We start from the raw sequence: 26781 nt of genomic DNA on the forward strand, positions 1-26781 counted from the left end.
TTTGTTAGTAGCCCTAAAATGCCTGTAAAAAAAAATGTGATTTAAACAAATTTACATCTCAAATAATAAATCTTTTAATAGAAACATTCATTTAGGTACTTCAATAAAATGATAACTTGTGCTTTTAATTATTGGCCCAATTCACTTGTAAGAGCCTAACCAGAAGTTTGATCCTTGAGTCAAAATATTTTTTTGTGGTAATCGAACATTATGCCACAATGCAGTCGATTGAACTTAACCCAGAATATTCATTTAAAAAGAAACTATTTGGAAATTTGCTTTCATACAGGTGTATCAGCACATCAAGCTCAATAAACAACTTGAAATAAAAACTCTTTAGCACAAGGCAAACAAAAACTCTAGCTGTTGATTTATCAGTAAAATAAATGCTCAGAAGCTAACAGTTTCCACCATCTAAAATATGCAACAAGACAGATGACTTGAAGTACAGTAGAGCTTATAAAGGATGATTTTCCAGAGTCAGACTTCATAAATTCAAAAGTGGATTACAGTTGCTCGAGTCAGAGTCAGTTTTTACGCGGTTGAACCTTTGAGTAGATTAGCGTTCCAGCATCTAATACTGCTTAAGACTGTGCAGAATCTTACTAATGGAAAAGCTGAGGGCGGAGTTAAATAATTACATAACTCATAAAGCAAAACACATCATCCATAGCAGCTCTCTTTTGAAATGCAGGTCTGGATTTGGCTCTCGGATTGGCCATGGCAATAAAAGACAGCTGGTGCTTAACTAAACTCAGAGAATGGAGAATAAAACGTTCCCTCTTTCTTCAATACTCTGAGATGGAGATGGGCCGAAATACCAGATGTGTCCTCAGCCAACAGTCTATTTTGATTTGATATCACAAAGCGCAACTTGCTGCATTGACAGAATCTTTCGACAGCAATATTTCGAGAGTTTACGTTTGGAAAAATCTTGCGAAATACGTGCGTTTGGTTCGGATTTGATCCACATTTGGATCACAGATTACAAAACAAAACTTTTACAATGATGTATGAAGCTCCATGTGACTTCTGTAGAATTTGGTGAATAACACAGCTAAATCTCGCGTCGTTTTGTCGTTCATTTCAATCTTTTCATCATTCAAGTGCACTTAAACACAGATATCCACCTTAAAGTCAACATGAAAGGTCAAGTTCACTTTCCAGAACATTTCCATGTTTCTCAATTATTCCCCTATCTTTATTTTATTTTCAGTCAGAATGGAAAGATATTACATTTAGATAAAAGATTATGAAGATAAACACTTTTTCTTTTGGTATAAATGTACACAGATGAATCGTGCACACCAGTAAAGTGTATTAAGAATGTACAATTTGATTTCATGTTGACTTGAATGTCATCTTTTTTAGTTGCTAATGTGTGTGATGGGCCTGAGACTGAAAGTCAATTAAAAAGAGTAACTGAAATGATGAGAAGTGAGACGGCTGCTGACACATGACCTCCAGTCTTCTGTAATACTGTGTTCACATGGCTGTGTGCGTCTCATGATCCAGTTTGTGCCCAGTTGTCCCAGTCGTAAATATATGTGTTGATGAAAGAAACAGCACCCATTTTGTCTGGGGAGCAGACAGAAAATATGCTATTATGCATACATACTGTATGTGTGTATCATAACTGATCCATCAGACTCATATAGCATTATATACTGAGAATATGGAGATCATATTCCATATGAAAAAAAAACACCTCAATTTTATTAAAAGGCTCAAACTCAGCAAATATATGCAGTTTGTTGCAGATAATGATTTTTATATGGCCAAAAAGTAAGATGAAATTCTAATAGCTTGTAATGTAAATCAATGAGATACATATAACAGTACGGGTCCTTCTCAAAAAATTAGCATATTGTGATAAAGTTCATTATTTTCCATAATGTAATGATAAAAATGAAACTTTCATATATTTTAGATTCATTGCACACCAACTGAAATATTTCAGGTCTTTTATTGTTTTAATACTGATGATTTTGGCATACAGCTCATGAAAACCCAAAATTCCTGTCTCAAAAAATTAGCATATCATGAAAAGGGTCTCTAAACGAGCTATTAACCTAATCATCTGAATCAACTAATTAACTCTAAACACCTGCAAAAGATTCCTGAGGCTTTTAAAAACTCCCAGCCTGTTTCATTACTCAAAACCGCAATCATGGGTAAGACTGCCGACCTGACTGCTGTCCAGAAGGCCATCATTGACACCCTCAAGCAAGAGGGTAAGACAGAAAGAAATTTCTGAACAAATAGGCTGTTCCCAGAGTGCTGTATCAAGGCACCTCAGTGGGAAGGAAAAAGTGTGGCAAAAAACGCTGCACAACGAGAAGAGGTGACCGGACCCTGAGGAAGATTGTGGAGAAGGACCGATTCCAGACCTTGGGGGACCTGCGGAAGCAGTGGACTGAGTCTGGAGTAGAAACATCCAGAGCCACCGTACACAGGCGTGTGCAGGAAATGGGCTACAGGTGCCGCATTCCCCAGGTCAAGCCACTTTTGAACCAGAAACAGCGGCAAAAGCGCCTGACCTGGGCTACAGAGAAGCAGCACTGGACTGTTGCTCAGTTTTTTTCAAGGGAAATCAAGGTGCCAGAGTCTGGAGGAAGACTGGGGAGAAGGAAATGCCAAAATGACTGAAGTCCAGTGTCAAGTACCCACAGTCAGTGATGGTCTGGGGTGCCATGTCAGCTGCTGGTGTTGGTGCACTGTGTTTTATCAAGGGCAGGGTCAATGCAGCTAGCTATCAGGAGATTTTGGAGCACTTCATACTTCCATCTGCTGAAAAGCTTTATGGAGATGAAGATTTCATTTTTCAGCATGACCTGGCACCTGCTCACAGTGCCAAAACCACTGGTAAATGGTTTACTGACCATGGTATTACTGTGCTCAATTGGCCTGCCAACTCTCCTGACCTGAACCCCATAGAGAATCTGTGGGATATTGTGAAGAGAAAGTTGAGAGACGCAAGACCCAACACTCTGGATGAGCTTAACCCTCTGGGGTCTGAGGTGTTTTCGGGGTCCTTGAGATGTTTTGGCATGCTCTGACATTTGTGCTTTTTTCAGTTGCTTATAAACATATTAATGGCACAGGTGAAATTACACTCTATATAGCACACACAGGGCTACCATAATGTGTGAGCAACATGTATGTACATGTTTGTATTTTTGAGAGAATATTGTTTATGCGTGGTTATTGAAAAAACTAAAAAATAAAGTTTCTAATATAAGGCCACAAATAACATGCTAAATATCTGTCCACAAGACTTTTGACTAGTGGATGTTGTCGCCTAGAGTTTTTCCTTCAAATTGATCTGAAAATCATTCTGCCTAATCATTCTCATAAAACAATAGATTGTTTTAAATTGTGAAAAACATTTTTTTGTTTGCAAAGGCAATATGCGGATGGGCGGAACGGCCCAACCCCCTCATGAATAATTAGGCAGTTCTCACCTGAGCAGACTGCATACTAATGAGCCTTTCATTCAGGGGTGTCACACAAGAAAGAATGCAAGGACAATATATATATAAATAAATAAATATTTATATACACGCACACACACACACACACATATATATATATATATATATATATATACATGTATATATATACAAACAATCAAAATATAAATGAAAGCCAAAAGCACATTTTTAGTCACACCTTTTAGCCATCCACACATAAAAATAAACCAGTCGCATTTCAAAGTCGTCCGCGAAATGACCGCCAGGTGGCGCAAAGGGACATTTAGCAAAACGTAAGTGGGGCTAATGTCTGTTAACAGTAGCCTAAGGATGAAATACTACAAGTTAGGATAATTTCCAAATAAGCCTACAACAAATTGTTGGTCATACAGATAAGATATAATCTTTTAAAACTGTAAAAGGCTAAAGTAGGCCTACACTCACAGGCTAAAGACAAAACGTTTTCTCGCTCATGTGAGAAACAAACGTTTGGGCATTTTTCAGTGAGAAAATGCATAGCCGAGCGGTAGAACTTACGGTTCGATCATCAAGGTGACATGGGTTCAAATCCCGCACAAACATGGTCTGCTGTAAATTTTATATTTATTATTGCAGAGAGATTTGTCTAGCTCTAAAACTCTGTTGCGACTTTGCATCTGTATAATAATATGCTACCAATAGTAATTTCAAAAGCAGTTCTGTAAAAAAATAAATTATATATAGCCTATATATATATATATGGCTATATATATTTTTTTTATATATATAAAAACCCCCGATTTCTCACGCTGAAGTGTCAACCCGGTCGGTCAAATTCCTGAAAGATATAGTTTATCTATAGATCTGTTGAGCCACTCGTGATCGACTAGTTATTATACCGCAAATTAGTTAAAATATCCCGTAATCTATCTAGAGCGAGCGTGCATGCGAGACAGATATTGTGCTCCAAACCGTGCGCGCGCATGGCAGAGAGGTCTGTTCCCTACAACCTAGAGTTTTTAAAAACATGGTTTTAAGTAAAGTGTGATTTGCCAGGGGGACTGGGATTTCCTTCTGGTCTAAACATCCCTGCTTCTGCTGAATTATTTGAATCCCCACACCCCTCCCTCCACAGCTAATCAATGCTATAGGCTACTTCATCAATATCAAATATATAAAATAGAGATATTCAACAGGCACGTTTAAACGACAAACAATAAAATCAAAACCAGCGTTTCAGTTGTTCATTAGTTCCAGTGGCCTTAATGCATGCACGGCTTTTCAAAATTTCACAAAGCGTGTTGAGATTATTTTGAATGAAATATTGAAGTTTATAATTAAGTGTTTTGGCACACCACGCCGAGTGGCCCTATGCATTTTTCTAAAGTCGGGTTTTATTCTGGCATGGTGAGTGTCGACAAACGCGGCGGCGCGTTCATTTAGATTAATTTATTTTTCTCATTATTACAGCTAAAATAACTTAATAGGCGACTCCGTAATTTTTTGGTCATACAGATAAGAGTAGAGTAGCTTACATCGTTCAAAACTGTAAACTTGTATTCATATTAGGCTAACGACAAAAACAGTATATCTGTCCTCTCTGTCTCCGGGAACTGCGCGTCACAAAAATGAACCGAAAGCCACTTCAGCTCAGTCACGATAAGAAATCGGCTATGTCTAAAGCCTTTAAATGTCTAAATATTTAGGCTAATAAATATTATCTGATTATGTAGGCTAATCCATATGAAAACGAGAGGTACAGAGGATCTACTCAAACGTAAGCGCTTCCCAATGAGAAAATGACAAGACAAGGGTGAAAATCTCACTCTTATTAAATGTAGGCTAAATCGCCCTGAATTAAAATGTAAAAACAGATCAAATAATGTATGTGTCGAAATGTTGCGATATTGTTTCATTTAAGTTCATAATTATTCTATAAATGTTATTTAATTTAGCAGCATTACCACGAAGCACCGTGTTTCGATATTTATTTGAATAATACAAAATAAAATTAAAACTTAATAATGAAATATTTAGTAATAAACTTTTATGACAGAAATATCACTAGGCTACATGTAACTTAAATCATTTAATTCCTTCATTATCAACACTGTCTAGAATAGCTATTTAAGTGTGAATTGCGACTTCTCTTTGTGTTAAGTCAGCCTCAGACTCCGATAGCCTGTGGGGGGTTGGAGGGACAGTTGCTGGACAAAGGTGTTAATGTTCCTCTTTCATATGGAGAGTGTCGGATAGCCAGCCCGATGAGCAGGCAAAATTATTGTAAGGATAAAAGAGATCCAGCGCGAGAGAGGCAAAGAAAAACGCATGTTTTTAATTTAATTATGTTTCTTTGGACAATTTTCGTTTTGTACTGTTTTAATTGTTTAATTTAGCTGTAATTTCTTTGGCAATACAAATTTAAAATGTCGCAAGAATAAGATTAGCCTTGTGTTTCTTATTTTGCATCGCAAAAGAAATAAACTTTAAGCCCGATGCAACCCTGTTTTAAATTTAAAAAAACTGTCCCGACACTTTATTTAAACCTTGAAATGTTCGAACTTGGTTTCAAACTTCAGTCATTTTAGTGTTCTTTTACATTACACAATAATTTAGCAGACTAAAGACGAGCTTCTTCATTTTCATTTTCTGATGCAATCGGCTGACAATCTTCCTTCATCAGTTTTTGTCGTTTGTGCAGCGGCTGCGGTTATACAGGAATGTAGCAAATTTATGTTGTAATGATAATTAAACAAAACTCTTGACTTTAAATAAGTAAACTGATATAAAAAGTTACCTATTTAAGCATCAAGGTGGAAAAAATACAAACGCTGTAGGACAACATCGGTTAACAACATGTAGGCCTATGCACATTGAGATTCGATCTCGGGTCTATTGAAGCTCCTCGAAGCTCGTGTTGTTGCGTTGATCACTGAGCTATACCGTCTGTACGCTGTTAAAGTTGTAAAGTCTCATTGATGTAGCCTAAATGTTTTTATTGCAATGTTTTATGTTGAAATGTTTTCATTATTTATTCAATTACATTTCAGTAGCCTAATTTCAGTATTGTGATTATGAATTATTTTAACTACGTTTCACTTGTTGAATACATCTTTCATCTTTCAATCGCTCTGAATCAGGCGCGGTGCGGCCGCAGATTACGCATTAGAGAGAATAAACCGGAATAAACAAACACTTTTCAGAGTCTATGATTGTAGCGCCTCTTAGCGGTAAAAGGCAGCAAATACACCACACATTTTACCGCCGCGGTGGAACGGCTGATGTGGGCATTGTCATGGCTTGCCTCGACATTTGCGTTTGAATAGCGCGCGTCCTCCGTGGGCGTGTCAGATTAACGCGTAATGAAGTGTAATGAGCTGGGAAAAAAATACTGACAGCACTCTCTTTTCATACAGATTGCATAAACTGAGAATATTTGTTTTTTATATAAATTACTTCATTTAAAAGAAGAGAATTCAAGCTTCATAAAGAAAAATCTCTCGTGCCTGTGTGACAAGTAATCGCAGAGTTACAGTTAATCTTAGGACGCGTTTCAGAATGGACTTCACTGACAGAGAGAACGCAGAACTCGCATCATGTTTGTTTTTCTTTATTTGGTGAAAAGCACAACACTTTGTTTTTATTGTGAGTATCCACAAAAAAAATAGAAACTTAACAGGATCTAATGATGTATTACACTTATATGTAAGATCAAAATCAACCGAGTATTTTGAGTCTCTTTTGCACTGATAAGAAAAAAAACGAGACAATCGCGCCGGCGCGATAGCCGACCCCAGGGGGTTAAGGCTGCTATCGAAGCATCCTGGGCCTCCATGACACCTCAGCAGTGCCACAGGCTGATTGCCACGCCGCATTGAAGCAGTCATTTCTGCAAAAGGATTCCCGACCAAGTATTGACTATTGAGTGCCTAACTGAACATAATTATTTTGAAGGTTGACTTTTTTTTGTATTAAAAACACTTCTTTTATTGGTCGGATGAAATATGCTAATTTTTTGAGACAGGAATTTTGGGTTTTTATAAGCTGTATGCCAAAATCATCAGTATTAAAACAAAAAAAGACCTGAAATATTTCAGTTGGTGTGCAATGAATCAAAAATATATGAAAGTTTAATTTTTATCATTACATTATGGAAAATAATGAATTTATCACAATATGCTAATTTTTTGAGAAGGACCTGTATAGCAGACTATTTGCATAAAAATGCATATAAATATTAGTTGTCACTTTATATCTTCCAATAATATATCGTATAAGATGTTATTAAAATTATTAGTTTTATAATCAAAACTCTGCAGTTTTACAACATAATAATGCAATGTAATGCACTGATGAACAAATAAATGTTCCTCAAAAGCCTGATGGAACATATCATACATTTGAACATGATTTAAAAAAACAAACAAAAAAATATGTATGGATAATCAAGTAAACCAAAGTTGCTTCAGGCAGTAAGAGTTCATTTTGAAATATTATTAACAATATAGAAGTTATTCTTACGTTTACTTCATATAAATCATTAAAAATTTCACAGTAAAAAGACACGTGAACCATGACCTGAAGGTGGGCATTTTTACAATTATACTAAAAGGCCTTTTACTTGCTAAAAAAAATTCAATCAGACAGCAGATGGTATGTAGTAGATGTAGTTTTCAGCCAAGTTGATCATTTAGAGGCTTTAGAATATTTGCATATCAAATATGATACAGTAATTAGGGTTAAATGTGCATTTAATAGTACAGTTTATTAATGTTTTGTTGAATGAGCCCCTGCTGGTAAATGCTGCAACTGCACACTCTGCTTCTAAAAAGAATTCCCCCCCACATATTCTGAATAAATACATAAACAAGCAACATATTATGTGTAAAAAAATATTTAGTAGAAGAAAAAAACACAAAATAACACATTTAAAATACTTACATGAGTTTTAAGACTTGCATTGTGAGTTGATATGATTCACACAGAGGTGGAGGGTGAAGTGCTCTATAAAACACAATTACATATCATCATCATCATCATCTTTACTCACTGCTCGTGTGTGTATGTGAATGTGTGTGACTCACCTGAGTGTGTCCTGTTTGCTCGCTGTTTCTCTTTGAATCTCTTGCAGAGGCGGGTGAGTCGCCCCCTTTCATGCTGCCCACAGAAGACGAATCTGAACAACTGCTCTGAACTGACAGAGAGAATGAGAAAAAGAATAAAAACTTGTTCAAAAATAGTCTAGTGTGGCTATGAGTTCATTATTGTGTTCACAAAAAATTAGAGCCTTTTTAGAACCATTTATAAGGGGTACTAAAACAACCTACATCACATATGTAATCCATATAAAAAGTCTAGATCAGTGATCACATAATTGATTTGTCTTAAGCCACGTTTTAAGGATAGTTTTAAAAATACTGTTTTAATGTGATGTGAGATAAAGTGACATCTGTTGGAAAACAAGGAGTATTGCAAGCAATGAAGCAACATGAGGATGGCCGCTTCCAAAATCGCACACTCTTTTGAGTAGGTACTTATTTTGAATAAGTTATTACTTCATGAACGCTAAAAAGCATGTTCTATATAGTATGAATGTGTGTAGTATGAATGTTCGCCAAGTTGGTATGTACATTCACCATGTTGTCATTATCATGTGACCTACCAGCATGAGTTAGGTCGCTACACTGTCATTCACAAATCCTCTCCCGTGGCCTCATGGGATTGTAAATTGTCCAACGTATGCACACTTCAGTATGCACATTTCATCTGGGTACTTTTTGCCAAATCTTTTATGAGTACTGTGAATTCAGAGACATACTTATTTTGTCACATACCGGTACTGTTTTTCGCCTACTATATTGTAGGGAAGTATGTGATTTTGGTTGCAGCCGATAAATGTGTGCGTGTGTTTGGGCCTACCTAACCATATTTTGGGGACAAATTTGTAGCTGATCCTGACAAAACCTTATTTTGGGGAAGTCTTCAATTGTCAAAAAAGGTATAAAAAAAGTATATATATATTTTTATATACTTTTGTAAAAATACAGAAAGGTTTCTTTTAGGGTTACGTTATAGTATGTATGACTAGCTGTATACAAGTCTATGCGTTTAAGATGTGTGTGTTTGTACCTCTGTCATTCAGGCTGAAGCTGGAGTCCAGTTCTGAAACTTGAGCTCCTGTCACATCCAGTAGCAGCTTACTGGAAACTCCCATACACAGAGACTCCTTCAGACACAACTCTACACACACACACACACACACACACACACACACACCTTTTTGTCAAATATGAGCATTATAATAGATGTGGCATTCTTTACAATAAATTATGTCTGTGTGACTTCAGTATACAAGTACATTTTTTAAGAGTCCAAAGTATACAAAACATCATTAAACATGATGGTTAATGAACAAAACAGAATACAATGTGGAGTAAAGTATAATTTAAGTCTCATTTGCATAAAGAAAAGACAAAAGTGCAAATGCAAATCAATGCCTTAATGACTGACACGGCTCCAATTCCCATAATTAATTAATCATTAATCACAAATTGGTCTTTTCCAAAAACTGCCCCTAGACAAGATCCTGCAGAAAAAACAAAAAAAAAACATACACGGACAGAAGACATCTAATTAAACTGTCTTTTAATGTTGTCTTAATTATACATAAATAACTAGGTCAATAACTGCAAAGTATTCATATTTAAGAGCTCATTAATTAGGGAGAATGGGCACTTAGTTAATAGAGCAGAACTTTGTGGTATTTAACTAATGGATTTTTGACAGTAAAATCCAAAGCTTAAGTTGTGAAAAAATATATATATATCAAAAACTGTTCAAAATCCTAGTACGCTGCCTACTAAGACATCACCTGCAAGCATCATAAGACCTATTCTGACATTTTACATAGTGACGCTTGTTAATTTTAGAATTCACAGGAAGTAATGGTCCAGTCTGAATCGCAAATGTCAGTGTTTTTCTCTCACCACCGCAGAGGAAATTTTTTGGCAGAATAACTTTTATAAAAAATATTTTTTAACAAACACCAGGCTAGTGTGGCGATTTAATTTAGTCTCAATCGTCATCTCTGGGTAGGCATGTAAACTGTAAGAATTGAGAAATTAGAAAATGCCGGGCAGTCTGGTTGAGGAACGACCACTCCCCGAGAAGACAAAGGACATTTCTCGAAATGAACATTTGACTCTCTCTTGAGAAACTAGCATCCCCGAGTCAATCACCACCCCCATGTTGTCTCTCTCTCTCACGCTGAGATCACCAGATATTCAACCAAAAACCTATATGGATTAATGTGAATAATTATCATACAGTATTATACATGTTTGGTATCATTTGAAATGTCTCAGTGTGACTGGTACAAAGGTCTCATTCCCAAAGAAGTAAACCAAAAGGTAATAACGTTTTTAAGAGTTTAGAGATAACTTGCACACAGAGGAGGGTGTGTCTTCCAGGCAAATGGCATCCTGCTCCCAAAAGGTGTAAACTCTGAATGCAAATTCCCGTTGTTAGCAAATGTTTCCATGTGAAAAAAGTCTCGATCTGAGTACTTAAAGAAATGCAGCGAGAGGCTTAGGGCGATTTGTAGCTCAAATTAGCCAGTGATGCGGAGTGTGGGCAAGACGCACAGCATCATGTATTTTCTAATGTCAGGTTCACATCTTTTCTCTTTATTCCAGAGCATTTGATGTTTTGTATTTACTATCTTTGAACTGATTATGAAATTGGCATGATACATTTACCTGACATAATAAAATTGTAAACATTGGATTTTATTCTGACTTACTCTGAAATTGTTTTCCCAAGTAGATTAAACGGATTCGCATGTTACCGCAAATTCTGCGTCAGATTAGTGACGACTAATATTTGGCACTAATTCAAGTGTACTTGGTTTGTAAAGACAAGAAGTGAATTTCCGTTTATGACAGCAAAATGCTGCTTGACCAACCTAAATGTGGGTGTGTCTTACCTCTGTTTTAATTTAATGTTACTTTAGATAAGTGTATGTGGGAAACCACGGCATGGCCAATCCAAAGCTATTATAAGAGAAGTAATGTTGGTCGACTTATATCTGTAGTAGTGGCCATACCTCTGTCTGAAGTAAACGTTATTTTAAATTCAAGTGTATACAAAAACCACGGGGGCTATACAAAAGTATCTTTGATTGTGTAAGCGTGAATGCGACCATCTCAGGTATATAGCAATTACCTCTGTTTAGTGACCAAAAACTGACGAGTTTGTGATTGTGAGACCCACGTTAAACAGAATGTGTGAGGACCTCAAAGCGACATAGATTCCTAATACAGGGTTTCTACAGGTATCTTCAAATTAAATTGAATGCCTTTTTAATGCCATTTTAAAATGTTTTAATGCCATATATGACCCATGACTAACCACGTATATATATATATATATATATACACACAATTATTATTATTTTTTTTCTGGAACACATAGGTATAATTTGCGGGAAGGACATGTCGATTGTGTCCCCACCATTTTTTAAACATCTCGCGGCATATAGGACGGGTCGCATGAATGGTGGTGTTTCATTAGAAATATTATTATTAGTGTTTTTGTTGTTGTTATTAATAATTGCTCAGACTTGCAAAAGAGAAGATTTGACACATGGCACTGACAATTCAACCAAATACAAAGTATTTATTCTCTTCCTCTTCTACCTGCACCGTCTCCTCCTCTAATGGGCCCTTTTCGCCACCTTCTCTGGGCCGGCATCCTCTAACCTGGCCTTTTTAGGGGGCTTTCCTCTCAGGGCGAATGAGAGGATGCTTAATTGCTTTTTACCTGACATCTTTGAAAGACAGATGCAATGATTAATGCATCCATGGCCCGGATATAATTATAAAATATGACTTGATTTTAAAAGTGACCTATAACATCGACTATGCAATACACTTTAATTTATTTAGTGCTTATAAAATTATTAAGCCTATTTGGAGAGAGAGATGTTTATAATGTGACAATATGTCAGTCATCGTGTGATAACGAAAATATGACTAGGCCTAGACTACTTGTTATGAGCAGGTGTTGTCAGTGAACAGGCTGTAAAACTGTTGTCTAAGTTACAGACACTCATAAAAAACTGATGCTAATTATCTGGGAAACGTTTGTCTAACAGTAATCAAGTTGCCATTGTTTGTGTCAAACAAGTTGTGAATTTTTTGTAACATTAAAACAGGAGATCATGACTTATCTTGAATCTTACCCAGATACAATAGTGCTATTTTCTAATTGGCTAATGTGTAGACCCTTTCTTTTTTTTGATTGGCTGATAAGTGGCAGGCTCGACTAGTAAGAACTACAGGGGAGACGCGCTTGATTCCTGTCGGTTCCATAGTGATAGCGGCGCGACCAGAGACATTTGGGGCGCTGCGGCATATTCAATATATTATAAATAGTTTTTCAGCGTGAGAAATACAATGTGTGGCGGGAGTGCGTGACAAAAGACCGAATGCGTGACACTTGAGAGCCCTGCGTCAAAGAGTATAGAACAACAATATACGTTCTTTGCCTGCGTTCTGTTGTGGCTCGTGCACAACACTTCTTCTCTCGGACGCGCGCTTCAATCCGTTGCGGAGAGACTCTCTTTTTGTTACGGTGAAATCACAAAACATAATGCACACAAACATGTCAGTGCTTGATATAACCACTAATAAACAATCGGTTTTGATGAGGAAAAAAATATATACTTCTTACTGCGGATTAGAACCCAAAACCTCTGACATGCTTGGCAAAAGTTCTGCTACTGGACCATTAAAGTACATGAGTGTAACAGTCGGGTCTATTCTCGCTACTAGCAACATATATTAGATCTCATTAAACGACAAATTAAACACAATGTACTATTTGAATCAAACGCCGATTTGTGGCCGTCACACTGCATATGGGATTTTACGGCGCTGATTCCCATTGTCCCCAACTTTAAATGCTTTTTACAAACGCCGCAAAATCCTTCATCATTTTTACCACTGACGGGCTGCAGCCATGTCTTAAAAGTTTTGTTTTCCAACCACTTTGGCTGGAATTTGCACTTTCCCATTTTTTCAAGGTTCAGACCGCTGTACAACAGACCGCGTCACCTCCGCATCACGGCACTTTTGCTCCGGCCGGAATCAATTACCAAACTGGTTCCGCGTATTTATCACACGAACGTACATATTTTGCGACAGCAAATACAAATTATTAATTATGAAGGCTATATTCAAATAAATTTATATAAAATTCTCTTCAAAACTATAAAAAAATGTAATGCCTGTAAGAATCAAATTTAATGCTTTTTAATGCCTTTTAAGGCCTTAATTTTCGCAAAATCCATTTAAGGACTTTTAATGCTTTTTAATGCCCCGCGGAAACCCTGTAATATGAACGGGTAAAATATAAGTAAAGAGTTGAAAAAAATAATCAAATGTGCTGCTAAACTATTATATAAATGACAAATAACCAATTGGCATTCTAACCTAAATTCGATGTCGTGATAAAATGGAGTCAGAAAAAAAGTTTAATTGGAACTAAATTACTTTGCCACGCAGAAAGACAGTAACGCGCCCTTCACCCGTTCTATCGGAAACCGGCATTGGACCGATTGCTGAAGCTATTATCAAGGTATTAAATTAAGTTTAAATTAATTCAAGTTCAAAACAGTGTTGCCCTCCTAACAGGTTTAACAAAAAGAACTCTGAACATTTAAATAAAATAAAACAATAGACAAAAAATTTATAAAGTAAACAAATGTTTCAAACAGATTACAGTGCAAAAGAACTAAAAAGAACAATAGCTTTGCAATAAGGTCCCATTAAGTTAACGTTAGTTAATGCATTAAGTAAGCGATAATGTACATCCAGCTGGTTGTTATTGCAGAATAAACCCTGACAGGGTGATCAGGTGATCATTGCATCACACTGAAAGGGTTTATTCTGCGATAACAAACGGTTGGATGTACATTATCCCGCTTATTAAATGGCTACTTGCCACATAAGTAAATAATTAGACACCGAACATTGACTTGAGTTGAAATATATTATTAGGTCTTTAAACGCAAAGCTTCCACGGAGAAAGCAGTTGCTAGCAATTGGCAAGTTCAAACTATATAACTCAGATACTGATTTGAGATGAAACCGTTTTAAAAATCGTACCTTTTTGTTATCTTATAATCCATTACAGTTTACAAAACAATCGTTGCAAAATGGCAGCAGCAGCGTTTGTATGAAACAAGAGAGCGAGTCCGCCATACCGGATGACATAATTAAATAACTGTACACAAAATATTTATTTGAGTTTTAATATTTTATTAGCTCACCAAATGCAAAACAAAACTGATAACTAACTTGTTATCAGTTTTTAATCAGCTGTTATCTGGGAATAACATACCACAGGATGGTGCGATTGACCAATCAGAATCAAGTATTCCACAGAGCTGTATAATAACTAATTATGCTTTGTTAACGTTAGTTAAAGGGTTAGTTCACCCAAAAATAAAACAATTTTGTCATCATTTACTCACCCTCATGTTGTTCCAAACCCATAAGACTTTCGTACATCTTCGAACACAAATGGAAGATATTTTTAATGAAATCTGAGAGATTTGTCCTTCCATTGATAGCTAGGCAACTACCACTTTGACGCTTCAAAAAGTTAATTAAGAGATCGTAAAACGAATCCATATGAATTGAGTGGTTTAGTCCAAATTTTCTGAAGAGACACGATCACTTTATATGATGAACAGCACTTTTAAAAAGTACACTTTTTAATTTTTTCAAACTAAAGTTAATTTAGAACATTTGAAATCATTATGATTGAATAAAAAAAATTGTATTTGAAAGAAGTTCACTTTTTTGATGTGTTGACTAACAGACTACAGACAAGTATTGTTTATAATTTTATCTGTACTGTGTTATTCAATATTACATTTGAAGTTTATATTTTAAATGTACAAAATTACAACTTCATCATTACAAATGCATGATTAAGATATGATTAAATATTAAAATGCTTGCCATACAAGTTACAATACAAATTACATTAAAGTATTAGTTTACCATAAGTGCTTGTCAGTACATTTGACAGTATTTAACCATATTTAAATTTCATAATTATGAAATGAAATATAAAGATGTACTTAAGTCCTACTTAAGTGGGTCAAACAACACTCTAAAGTTCAGCTAATTGTATTTAATATAAATTTAAACTACATAACTATATATAAAACATTTCATTGAATTGCATGTCTCAAAACATTACATTCAGTTGACACTTTATATACAGTATATTATTTCTGTAATAAGTAATAAAAAATATCTTTTTAAATGTATGCTAAAGTGTACTCCTTTTCACAAAGGGAATGTTTCGAAATGTCAACTATAAATATAGCCATATTTTATTCAATACTGCATCAAAATAAAATGATCAACAGGAAAAGGAACAGAGTAATATGTAACAGACATCAGAGATGAGAGGAGACTGGTGATGTAAAGGTGAGAGGTCAAAGGTTAGTTCCTGACCTGTGTTATGGATGGCATGAGTCCAGAGCAGCTGTGCGATATCGTGGGTCCAGGTTCCTCTTTCCTGCACGCTGGCAGCCTGGAGAGTGAGACAGTCCCTGGTGCGAGACACCTGTCTCACCCACACCTCAAACCTCAGTCCGTCTTCCCCGACGCTCTGAGTGAGGCCCATCTCACCCGTCTGAGGAAACACAGTTACTGTGACGTTCTAAGATCAAATGTGTGTGTATGTGCAATGACCTGAAGAAATATCAGGTCATTAACATAAGTATAAGAAGTATATAAGAAGTGAGTTTTACTGATCAGACTACCAACATTAGGAATATTTGTACACACTAAAAAAGATGCCACTTATTACAGAAATAATATACTTTAAAATAATATACTTAAAGGGATAGGTCACCCAAAAATTAAAATCAGCCCATGATTTACTCACCATGAAGCCATCCATAGGTGTATATGACATTCTTCTTTCAGGCGAATACAATCGGAGTTATTAGTAGTGGGAAGTTCGGATCATTTTACTCACTCGGATCTTTGAATCTCGTTCATCAAAATGAACGCATCTTTTTTCGAGTCATCTCGTTCATTTCAGCAGAATGCATTTTAAAATGTTACATGTTAGCCAAATTCCCCAAACACATCAAATGTAGATCGCATTTAGAATAAGGAAAAAATTGCAATGCAAGGAAAAGGCCAAATTATGAGAAACAAAAACGATTAATTAATTTATCTTGGTCTTCAGGCTATGCAGTCTGTTAGTTTACCTCACCTCTCGATCTAAGCCGTTCGTTCATTCTGTGACATCCTCAGAAACTGAGCTATGCAGTCTGTAGTACCGGATACAGAATTGGTTAGTTCATCTTATGAGTCTTCTGGTTCGAGTCATTCGTTCATCACGTGACAAAAGAATGAAAGACTCAAAAGAATCAGACCCGAAGACTCAAGAGGCGAACTAATCATTTCTATTTCCGGTACTGACAGCATAGCCTATGGGACTGACGGGAAGAACGAAAGACTCGGACCCGAACCAGAAGACTCGAGAGATTAACTAATCATTTCTCTTTCCGGTACTGACAGCATAGCCTCTATGGGATTGACAGGAAGAACGAAAGACTCGGAGCCGAACCAGAAGACTCGAGAGATTAAATAATCATTTCTTTTTCCGGTACTGACAGCATAGCCTCTATGGAACTGACATGAAGAACGAACGACTCGGACCCGAACCCGAAGACTCAAGAGATGAACTAATCATTTATGTTTCCAGTACAGAACCCATAGGATGTTGCGGACAAAATGAACAAATCACTCTCTGAGACAACTCGGTAGTCCCGAGTCATATTAAAGAAAATGTCGTTCTTTAATCATGACGACCCATCACTAGGAGTTATATAAAAAAAATCCTGTCTCCTCCAAGCTTTATAATAAATGGCTGGAGGAAATTTTGAAGACCAAAAAAGTCCATCCATCCATTATAAAATAATTCATATGGCTCCAGGGGTTTAATAAAGGCCTTCTGAAGTGAAGCCATGCGTTTGTGTAAGGAAAATACCCACATTTAAAACTTTATAAACTATAATCACTAGCTTCCGACAGAAGGCCGTATGCATCGATTTACGGTGGAAGACTAACCCCTGACCCGACGCACAGCGTAATGATGAACGCGGAAGCTCAGAGGAAAGAGCAAAACAAAACACCGGTCGCAAATTTTGAAGAGAAATGTCGGAGGATTTCTATATAATAAAAGAGGAGCTTCAGTTTGTTGCACAGCCCTATTTGTTTTAACCCACTGGATCCGTGTGGAGTATTTTTATCATGGATGGATGCACTTTTTTGGGCTTCAAATTTTCTCCAGCCATTCACTCCCATTGTAAAGCTTGGAAGAGCCAGGACATGTTTTAATATAACTCTGATTGTATTCGTCTGAAAGAAGAATGTCATATACACCTAGGATGGCTTCAGGGTGAGTAAATCATGGGCTAATTTTCATTTTTGGGTGAACTAACCATTTAAGTGTTAAATTAATGTAATGTTTTCGGAGACATGTTAAATGCAATTAGCTGAACTCTTTTGCCTTTTGACAAGTAGGACTTAAGTACATCTTTCTGTGTAATTTCATAATTATAAAAATGGTTTGTTTACTGCTGAATGCACTGACAAGCATTTATGTTGAACTGAAATGTATTTTAATGTAATTTGTATTGAAACTTGAATGTCATGTATTCTAACATATTAGTGATTACACATTTGGAATAATGAAGTTGCAATTTAGTATATTTAAAATATAATTTCAAATGTAATATCAAAGAACACACTACAGTTAAAAATATAATCAATACTTTACATGTATGTTAGTCAACACATCAGATTAAGTGTACTTCTTTAAAGCAAAATAAAATATTATAAAAACATGATTTAAAATGTCAAATTAAAAGTTTTACTGTAAAAGTACATTATTACAAATTGCATTTTACAAAGTGGGTTAAGAAATATAGTAATGAAAGTGTACTCTCTTTAAGTACACTTAAGTGGCCTATTATTTAATTAATCTTATATTATTTAAAAGTACATATTTTTAAATATACTTTGAAGATTTGAAGTAAACTACAAATGCACATTCACTACAATTAAGCGCACTTTTTTTTTTTTACCAGAGTCAGTGTCACATAAACAACTCACTTTTAATGAGGTCGTGTGAAATTTATCGCCTCATATCGCCACAATCTTTTTATCGCCACAATTTTTTAGAAAATTGCAGGCAGTATACTGTGCAGTACACTAGTATCCCCCCACAGCCTGTGTGTGTGTACCTTAATGCTGTGTTTGAAACTGTACACACTGCATCCCGGGTTGGGTGTTTTGTGTTTGGTGAAGATGACGTAGTTCTGATAGAGGAAGACGTTTCTGATTCCCGTCTTTTTCCGTCTGCCTCCACCACACACACACAGCTCACCCTGACGCACCAGCTCTCCACGCTCCGCCACGGGTATCTGAAACACACGCGTTGGGTTTTCATGTTTTATGGGGAGATTCCATAGATGTAATGATTTTTATACTGTACAAACTGTATATTCTACCCCCTAACCATAAACATCACAGAAAACTTAGACTTCATTTTGATTTATAAGCACAGCAGAGCATCATCTTCTTGTTGTTGTGTGATTTGATATGATATGAATGCTATGGAGGATGCATCAATATTGAAGTTATATATACACTAAAAGTTTGGGAACATTAAGGTTTTTTAATGTTTTTGAAAATAGTCTCTTAATCTCACCAAGGCTGCATTGATTAAAAAAGAAAGTAAAAACAGAAATACTGTGAAATATTATTCCAATTTAAATTAACTGGTTTCTGCTGTAATATATTTTAAAATGTAATTTATCCCTGTAGCGCAAAGCTGAATTTTCAGCAGCCATTACTTCAGTCTTCAGTGTCAGTCTTCATTTTGATCAGGAGATTCTGCACTCTTTCAGAAGATACCTAATAGCGCCCCCTACTATATAACAATGAAAACATGGAGAGCCGGAAATTTCTGTCAATGGTGGGGAAGCATAGTCTCACAAATGACGGTAATTTCTGTCAATGGCGGGGGCAGTTCATGAAAAGGGTCATGAAACCACATTTTTGAGATGTTAACAGATGTTATTCTTTTATCCAACGCCATTTTCAGTGCTTCCAAGGTATAAATCCTTGCCAGAATATGTGTTGGAAATCAAAAATCTGTTATCTTGGTGTTGTTGGCAGCAATTTGAGCTACATGGAACAGTGTTATTACAGTTTTTATTAATATCTTGAAGCTTATACATATATATATATATATACACAGAGAGAGAGAGAGAGAGAGAGAGAGAGAGAGAGAGAGAGAGAGAGAGAGAGAGAGAGAGAGAGAGAGAGAGAGAGAGAGAGAGAGAGAGAGAGAGAGAGAGAGAGAGAGAGAGAGAGAGAGAGAGAGAGAGAGCGAGAGAGAGAGCGAGAGAGAGAGAGAAAAGCACTATATTTTGAATAATAAGACATTTTGAAGAATTGATTTTGTCCATACAATGAAAGTCAGTGAGGTCCAAATCAAAAATGCTATGGTGATTGTAAAAGTGATGAAGATACTGTAAAAGTAATGAGCTTAATTTCATAATTTCAGACCAGCAGGTCTGATGTTAAAGTGCCCCTATTATGGTTTTTCGAATATTACCTTTATTGCAGTGTGTAATATAGCTGTTTGTGAATGTAAACATTAACTATTGCTGCTTTTCCACTGCATGGTACGGCTCGGTAGGGCACGGCACGGCTCGCTTCGCTTTTCCACTGCATGGTATGACTTCGCACAGCACGGCACGGCTTGGCTCGTTTTGCTTTTCCACTACAGTTTAGTATCGCTTCAAAGTATGTGGGATTATAGACTGATCGTTATAGATGTTGAAAAACTTTTTCATTCCTCGTCGCCCCATCCAGCTCTCGGATGTTCTCGGCTACCAACGAGAGGAACGTCTGCACCTCGTCTACTGACCACGAATCAGTCATTCAAAACATTTTTTTTTTCAAGGAAGTCATTTAAAAAAAATTGCGAACAAATGATATTGCAGTGGCTGTTGCTGTCTATTAAATCTAGCGGGTTTGGTGTCTCGTGTTGCAAATCCAATGACGCTGGTAGTGACAATTCTCTCTGACCAATCAGTGATCTGCAGTGTTTACACTAGGGCTGTACTCAACCAAAAAAATCCTTAGTCGACCAAAGTCTTGTCCTGCACAACAATTAGTCGACTAAAAAAAAAAAAAAAAAAACGCGATGTTTTGATTGAACATTTTTTAACAATTGTCATTGAGCATTTATAAAACAACAACGAAAAAACATCAAAAATACATAAAACTATAATAATAATACAATTCTTTGAAAATTAAGTGATTTTTTTTTAACTCCAAAAAGTGAGGAGCACTGTCTAGTAACAGTCACAATCGCGCACCTGACCACACCACACGCTACAAAAAATATAACTGCTATCTGACACAATGAAAAATCCTAACAAAAGCTCTCGTTTATACAGGCTGTATATTCTTCTTTACTTTCAAAGCTATGGGTTAACTTTTGTCCAGCCGATCTAGGAGTTTTAAAACAAACACACACAAAAAACCAAAGAGCCTAAAAAACAATCCTAATAATAATAGGCTGTGTAGGACCGCATATAGGTTTATTTTCGTTTTGTTACATTATTTAGGCTATTTTCAAACGCGTCAAGTGTACAAATAAAAACAAAAACATATCAAGAAAACACAATCTATTGAGTCAGCATGATAAAGCCGTTAAACAAGGGACTGCTCACGTCTTTTGCGCGCTCAAGTTCGATTTCAAATGTAGGCGCGCGGTGTGCGCGCTCATGATGGAACATGGAAGCAACGCGGTCGCGGTGCGACGCGCTCTTTTTTTCCAAATGCGTCCACGCCGCATCGAGATAAAAACATATAGTGTATAAAAACCGAGACAAGTAGCGTTCTAACTGAATGAATACAGCTAAACTACCTACCTAACTGAGCAGCACGAAGCAGCAGCGCAGCCAGCCACAGGTGCGATCCGAGTGTTCTATGTGTGTGCGCTAAACTGTGGCGCTGTTACAAAATAGCCTAAATCAAAGCATTTAAAGTTGGGGATAAACCATAGGCTAATTATATTTAGAATACAGTAATATATAACTGCTTATAAAGGAATAAATATAAAGGAGTAAATCATTGAAAATTTATTTCTATTGGTAAAAAAAAAAAAAATGCAACTGGTCGACCAATAAGAATGTCAGTCGACCAAGACGGCATCGACCGATTAGTCGACTAAACGACTAAAGTTGACAGCCCTAGTTTACACATCACATTTAAGTGTCGGTACGGCACGCTTGGAATCTCAAAAGAGGTGGTACTATTTAAGCGAGCCGTACCGAGCCGTACTGAATCGTACCGTGCAGTGGAAAAGAGCCAAAAGTTGTAAAGTCGAAAGTGCACGATAAATAAAGTTATTGTCTCCCAAAAGAATTAATCAACTCTGAACCACCTAAACATGTCGTCTGTCGAGTCCCACTGCGCTACGGTTCTACATCACTAGACAAAACATTTGCATAATGCCCGCCTATGTTGTACATTGTCCGCCCGCGAACAACTTGACCCGCCCTCAAACACGTCATTTTGTAAGTTCGTAATGTTCAGCAAGGGATTCACAAAATGCTTTCTCTTGAAAGATTGGTCAGTACCCAGTATATTTGGAACAGCTTGCTCCTCAGAATCACAACCTGTAAGTATGAATAATTATTGATGTATATATTTTCTACCGGGTGTTCAAAATATGTAGTTTTGTGTTTTATATTTTATAAGTTTCCGGCAAACTCACGTTATTACTGTCTTACTGAAATAGTTCTGCTAAGCAGCTGTGTGCCACTATTACCTAAAACTGTGTCTATTAATGCAGATTGTCTTTCGTTCTTACTACTTTGAGTAAAGATAAAGGATGGAGCAAGATTTGCTTTGCAAACTTTAATGTTATATCAGTCATGCACGTTAGTGTTCGGCTAACACATATACCGTTATTAATAGTTAATAAAGTTCCAGCATGTGCACCGCAATAAACTAGAAATATACACATCAGTTTGTTGATGGACATACACTTGTTAATGCTGATGCTGATGGTGAGGAATTACAGTTGAAACATCTCATAATGGAGGTTCGGGTTGAAGATCGACATCATCGTTACTGTCTTTACAGTGTGAACAATCGCTGAGGACTTGGCAAACCAATCGTAACAGACTTGGCCATCTGGCCAATCAGAGCAGAGTAGGCTCTCGGAAAGGGGGGGGTTTAGAGAGACTGATTCATCCGACGAGTCGTTTGAGAATCATTAAAAAATGTGGTGATGTGCAATGTATATTATGAGAACATTTAAGTGTTTCTTGATCTTTGATGCATGTAAACCTGTTGTAGGAGACCTCAAAAACAAAATTAGGAACCTTTAAAATAGCATAATCGGGGCACTTTAAAATGTTAGTATGTTAGCATGTATAAGTTATAATATTATGTTGTTGTTGTGATCTGTTGTGCTTTAAACTGCATCAAGCTGCTCTCTTTTGACCACCAGGAGGCAGCACTGCAGTGGAAATGCCCACTGTGACTTCACAAAGACATACTGTAGACTCAGACATGAATGAATGTGTTATTCTCTTACTAGACACCCCGTGATGAGATCACTGGCTCGCAGATCTGCTCCATGCCGCTGGGCGTGTTTTAGGATGGAGAGGGCGGAGTCTGAAGTGGGATTAAGACCGCCCAGTTCCTCTAGTGTCTGGCAGTACTGCTCCAGTCTCTGAATGGGAGTGGAGAGACACTGAGGAAATGGAGGAGCAGGAACAAGAGAGGAAGACAGCTTTGACTGGGGAGAGAGAGAGAGAGAGAGAGAGAGAGAGAGAGAGAGAGAGAGAGAGAGAGAGAGAGAGAGAGAGAGAGAGAGAGAGAGAGAGAGATCCGGCTGATTAATTTAACAATGTTTTATTTGTATGGCACAGACATCAAAAACACTTTTGCCACCCTGTGGGCAAATACAGTAATGCAACATGAACTATTATACAGTATGTTGATCCAAGTATGGATAGGTCAGTCTTATGATGTTCAACTAGTCATCCAGTACATTAGGCAGTATGCTTTAACAATATTTCAAAAGATAATAAAATTAATTATGAAATTACATATAAAGATGTGCTTAAGTCCTACTTAAGTGGGTCAAAAAGCACTCTAAAGTTCAGCTAACTGCATTTAATATAAATTGGAACTATAAAAAGGTTTCATTTAATTGCAATTAACATGCATTTAAGTGCCTGAAAACATTACATTCAGTTCACACTTAAGTATATATTCTTTTAAAGTATAGTTTTCCCATAAGTACTCTTTTTGATAAAGAGATAAGAACGTATGATAAAGTGTACTTCAGTTTCACAAGTGCAGGGCATAAACTGGCATCCCATTACTTTAAGCACTTTAAGCAGTAGAGGCACAAATATCATGTTTTTGTAGGAAGCATAGCACAAAAAGAAGCAATTGTAAAACACAGGCCCTATTTTATATACCTATTGGTGGGACGTGCCATTTGGACATAGCTAAACCTCTGCTGCATGTCTTGGCATATTAATCAATTAAAGCATGTTATATCGTTGTTGGTTTCTCACCCTGAAGAAGTCAGCAGCCTGACTGATGAGCAGAGCATCCGGCTCAGGTCTCATACGGATGTAGTGGGAATATAGAAAGAACTGATCCTTCTGTGGGGCAGAGAGAGAGTGTCCAGCATGAGAGTCTAAGTATTCATATGAATACATACCAACATTTCATTATTCATAACATTCTTGTGACTATCTCAAAGGACAGTTAACCTTGTATTGGGGTGTTTCTTCAACTTATATCGCCCAGGGGCTTTTTTTTTTTCTTTTTTTTTAAATGAAACTTCATGTTATAATGGAGGCCACATTAAAACTCGCTTTCCCCCTTTGCTATTTAGTTTTTCAAAGAACTTCCCATTCCTTCATTTATTTTTGCTACCTTTTAAATGCTTTTTATGTATAGATTGTTTTTATTTTTTTTAGCCTTCTTAATATAGCCGTTATAATATTAAAACATGAAAATCCAGTATTTCATAATCATACATCATTAGCATTCATTTATGTGCAAATGATATCAATTATTGCACAAATAATGATTGTTCCTCAGTTGTGGCATTATTTATAACAACCAATTTGACTAATATGGTTAACTAAAGATAGTGTATTTATTTACTAATAAAACAAAAGTGTCAGTGAAGAGCATGAGATGAAAAATGAGACGTGACGTGTGAAGGAATCTTGCCTCAGAACACTAGGATTAAACCACTGGAGTTAATTGTATTATTTTTACACTACCTTTATGTTGTTTTTTACTTAAAAGTTTGGACCCCATTGCCTATTTGTAATGTCCTGTTTAGTTCTGTTTTATTGTCATGGTGTTTTGGTTTTCCTGTTTGCCTGCCTGTGTTCCGTTCCATAGTTCTGAATTAATTGTGCACCTGTTTCTGTTCAGTTCATTAACACTCCTTGTGTATTTAAAGGCCCTCTGAAATCAAAATTTAAGTTTTGTAGCTTTGTAGCTTTTAGTTTTTATGAATAAGCTGGTGTGTTCCAAAACAATGACAAAATTCCCATTTTGGAGATATAAGCATTCAAAACGTACAGTCTCTCACTTCGGCTAAAATGGATCACGGATTTTTATGACATCACTGCGGACTTCAGCTTCTCATCACATCTTCTGTCCAATCAAATGCTCTCTAGAATCTGAAGCGTCCCGCCCCCAATGCTATAAATACCACCTGACCAAAGCGACCGTTGACACGTCACGGAGCAATATGGGTTGAAGATGTGTGTCCGGTTGCTAAAAACGCTCTCAAGTTTTATTCCGTTTTCCAACTGTACGTTGGTTAAGAATGAAATGGCAAGAATTTTATCACACCTCTACTATTGAATCCAACATATCATCAGCGCTCGGATTCGCATCCATGGTGCTGTCAAGTACGACTTGCAGTCTGTGAGGTAAACTAAACGCTATTGGCTATTTGAAAAGGGGGAAGAGCCATTTAACATGTCCTGCCTTAGCTTCATTTTACATCAACTTCAAATTACGTCAATGCATCATAAAAAGCTGCGCGTTCCAAGGGGGGCCTTTAAGATCTTAGTTTCCTCAGTTCATTGTTCCATGTCGTCTTTGTATTACTTGTTATGTGCTACCAATGCTATACTAAGATTAAGGTGAGGGTGTAGGCTAGGGATAGTGGTTTAGTATTTAGTACACAGTTTGCACTGATTAACATGACCAATGAAATCTTTAGAATCAGCTGTGGGTGGGGTTTGCGCTTAAAGCTGCCGTCGGCAACATTTTTTTTATCATATTCAGTGAAATCGACACTATAATCTGACAGAACAACATAAATAAAGTGGTTTTAGAAAAAACCCCGAGCTTCTAACTCCACCTGGAGCTTGTTATTTGTTTTGCAAAAATCCACAGCTCCCGGTTCATCATGTCCAATCAGCGCAGGGGGGTGTGAGATCTGACTGTCAATCACAGATCGGGCACACGCCACCCCTCGCGCACGTTACAATCACATGCACACGCCTGAAGTTCGCGGAAGTTCGCGCAGTAACGAAGAGTGATGGCGGAAAATCAAGTAAGCTCATTTAGAGTATAAATGACGTTAGCAATTGCAATCTATCGGTACATTAGCCAGGACAGCATACCTCCAAATACTCCATGGTGTTGATGGATGCTGATGAGACGGGCGCGTTCCAGGGCTCTCAAGTTTTGAAGACAGGTAAGAGTGACACCCAGCCGACGGGGGGTTGGATACATTTTTGTCATTGGTTGTTGCGTTAAATCTTACCCAGATACAATAGTGCTATTTTCTGATTGGCTATTGTGTAGCTCGACGAACAACACCAGAGGAAACGCGCTTGATTCATGCCGGTTCCACAGTGAGAGCGGCGCGGCCAGAGTTTTGGGCGCTGCGGCATATTAAATATATTACAAATAGTTTTTCAGCGTGAGAAATACAATGTGTGGCGGGAGAGCGTGACAAAAGACCGAAATGAGTGACTGTCACGCTCAATGCGTGACACTTGAGAGCCCTGGCGTTCACTGAAAATCTGGTGCACACGCACTGACGAGCATGAACTGGGTGGGAGGGTATCCGTTGATAGTGGGGGAGGGGCATGAGAGTTGTAAACATTCAAAATTTTCCTAAATCCACTCAATCTGCCAGA

General features: G+C 36.9%; 1 protein-coding gene across 1 annotated transcript in view; it reads right to left on the reverse strand.

Moving 5' to 3' along the window:
- Positions 1-353: 353 nt before the first annotated feature.
- The window catches only part of arhgef40 (Rho guanine nucleotide exchange factor (GEF) 40), a 59296-nt gene continuing 32868 nt past the window's right edge, over positions 354-26781 (reverse strand). Inside the window, exons 20-27 of the mRNA XM_056247076.1 lie at positions 24172-24261; positions 23178-23381; positions 18796-18975; positions 15986-16166; positions 9582-9692; positions 8537-8646; positions 8394-8456; positions 354-1578 (exon numbers count right to left, since the gene is read on the reverse strand). Of these exons, the coding sequence (XP_056103051.1) occupies positions 8430-8456; positions 8537-8646; positions 9582-9692; positions 15986-16166; positions 18796-18975; positions 23178-23381; positions 24172-24261 (903 nt within the window). The 3' untranslated portion in view covers positions 354-1578; positions 8394-8429. The remainder of the gene's footprint in view (positions 1579-8393; positions 8457-8536; positions 8647-9581; positions 9693-15985; positions 16167-18795; positions 18976-23177; positions 23382-24171; positions 24262-26781) is intronic.

This window comes from Rhinichthys klamathensis, unplaced genomic scaffold, assembly GCF_029890125.1.
Source record: "Rhinichthys klamathensis goyatoka isolate OS25496 unplaced genomic scaffold, OSU_Roscu_1.1 h1tg000042l_1, whole genome shotgun sequence".
NCBI classification, from domain to species: domain Eukaryota; kingdom Metazoa; phylum Chordata; class Actinopteri; order Cypriniformes; family Leuciscidae; genus Rhinichthys; species Rhinichthys klamathensis.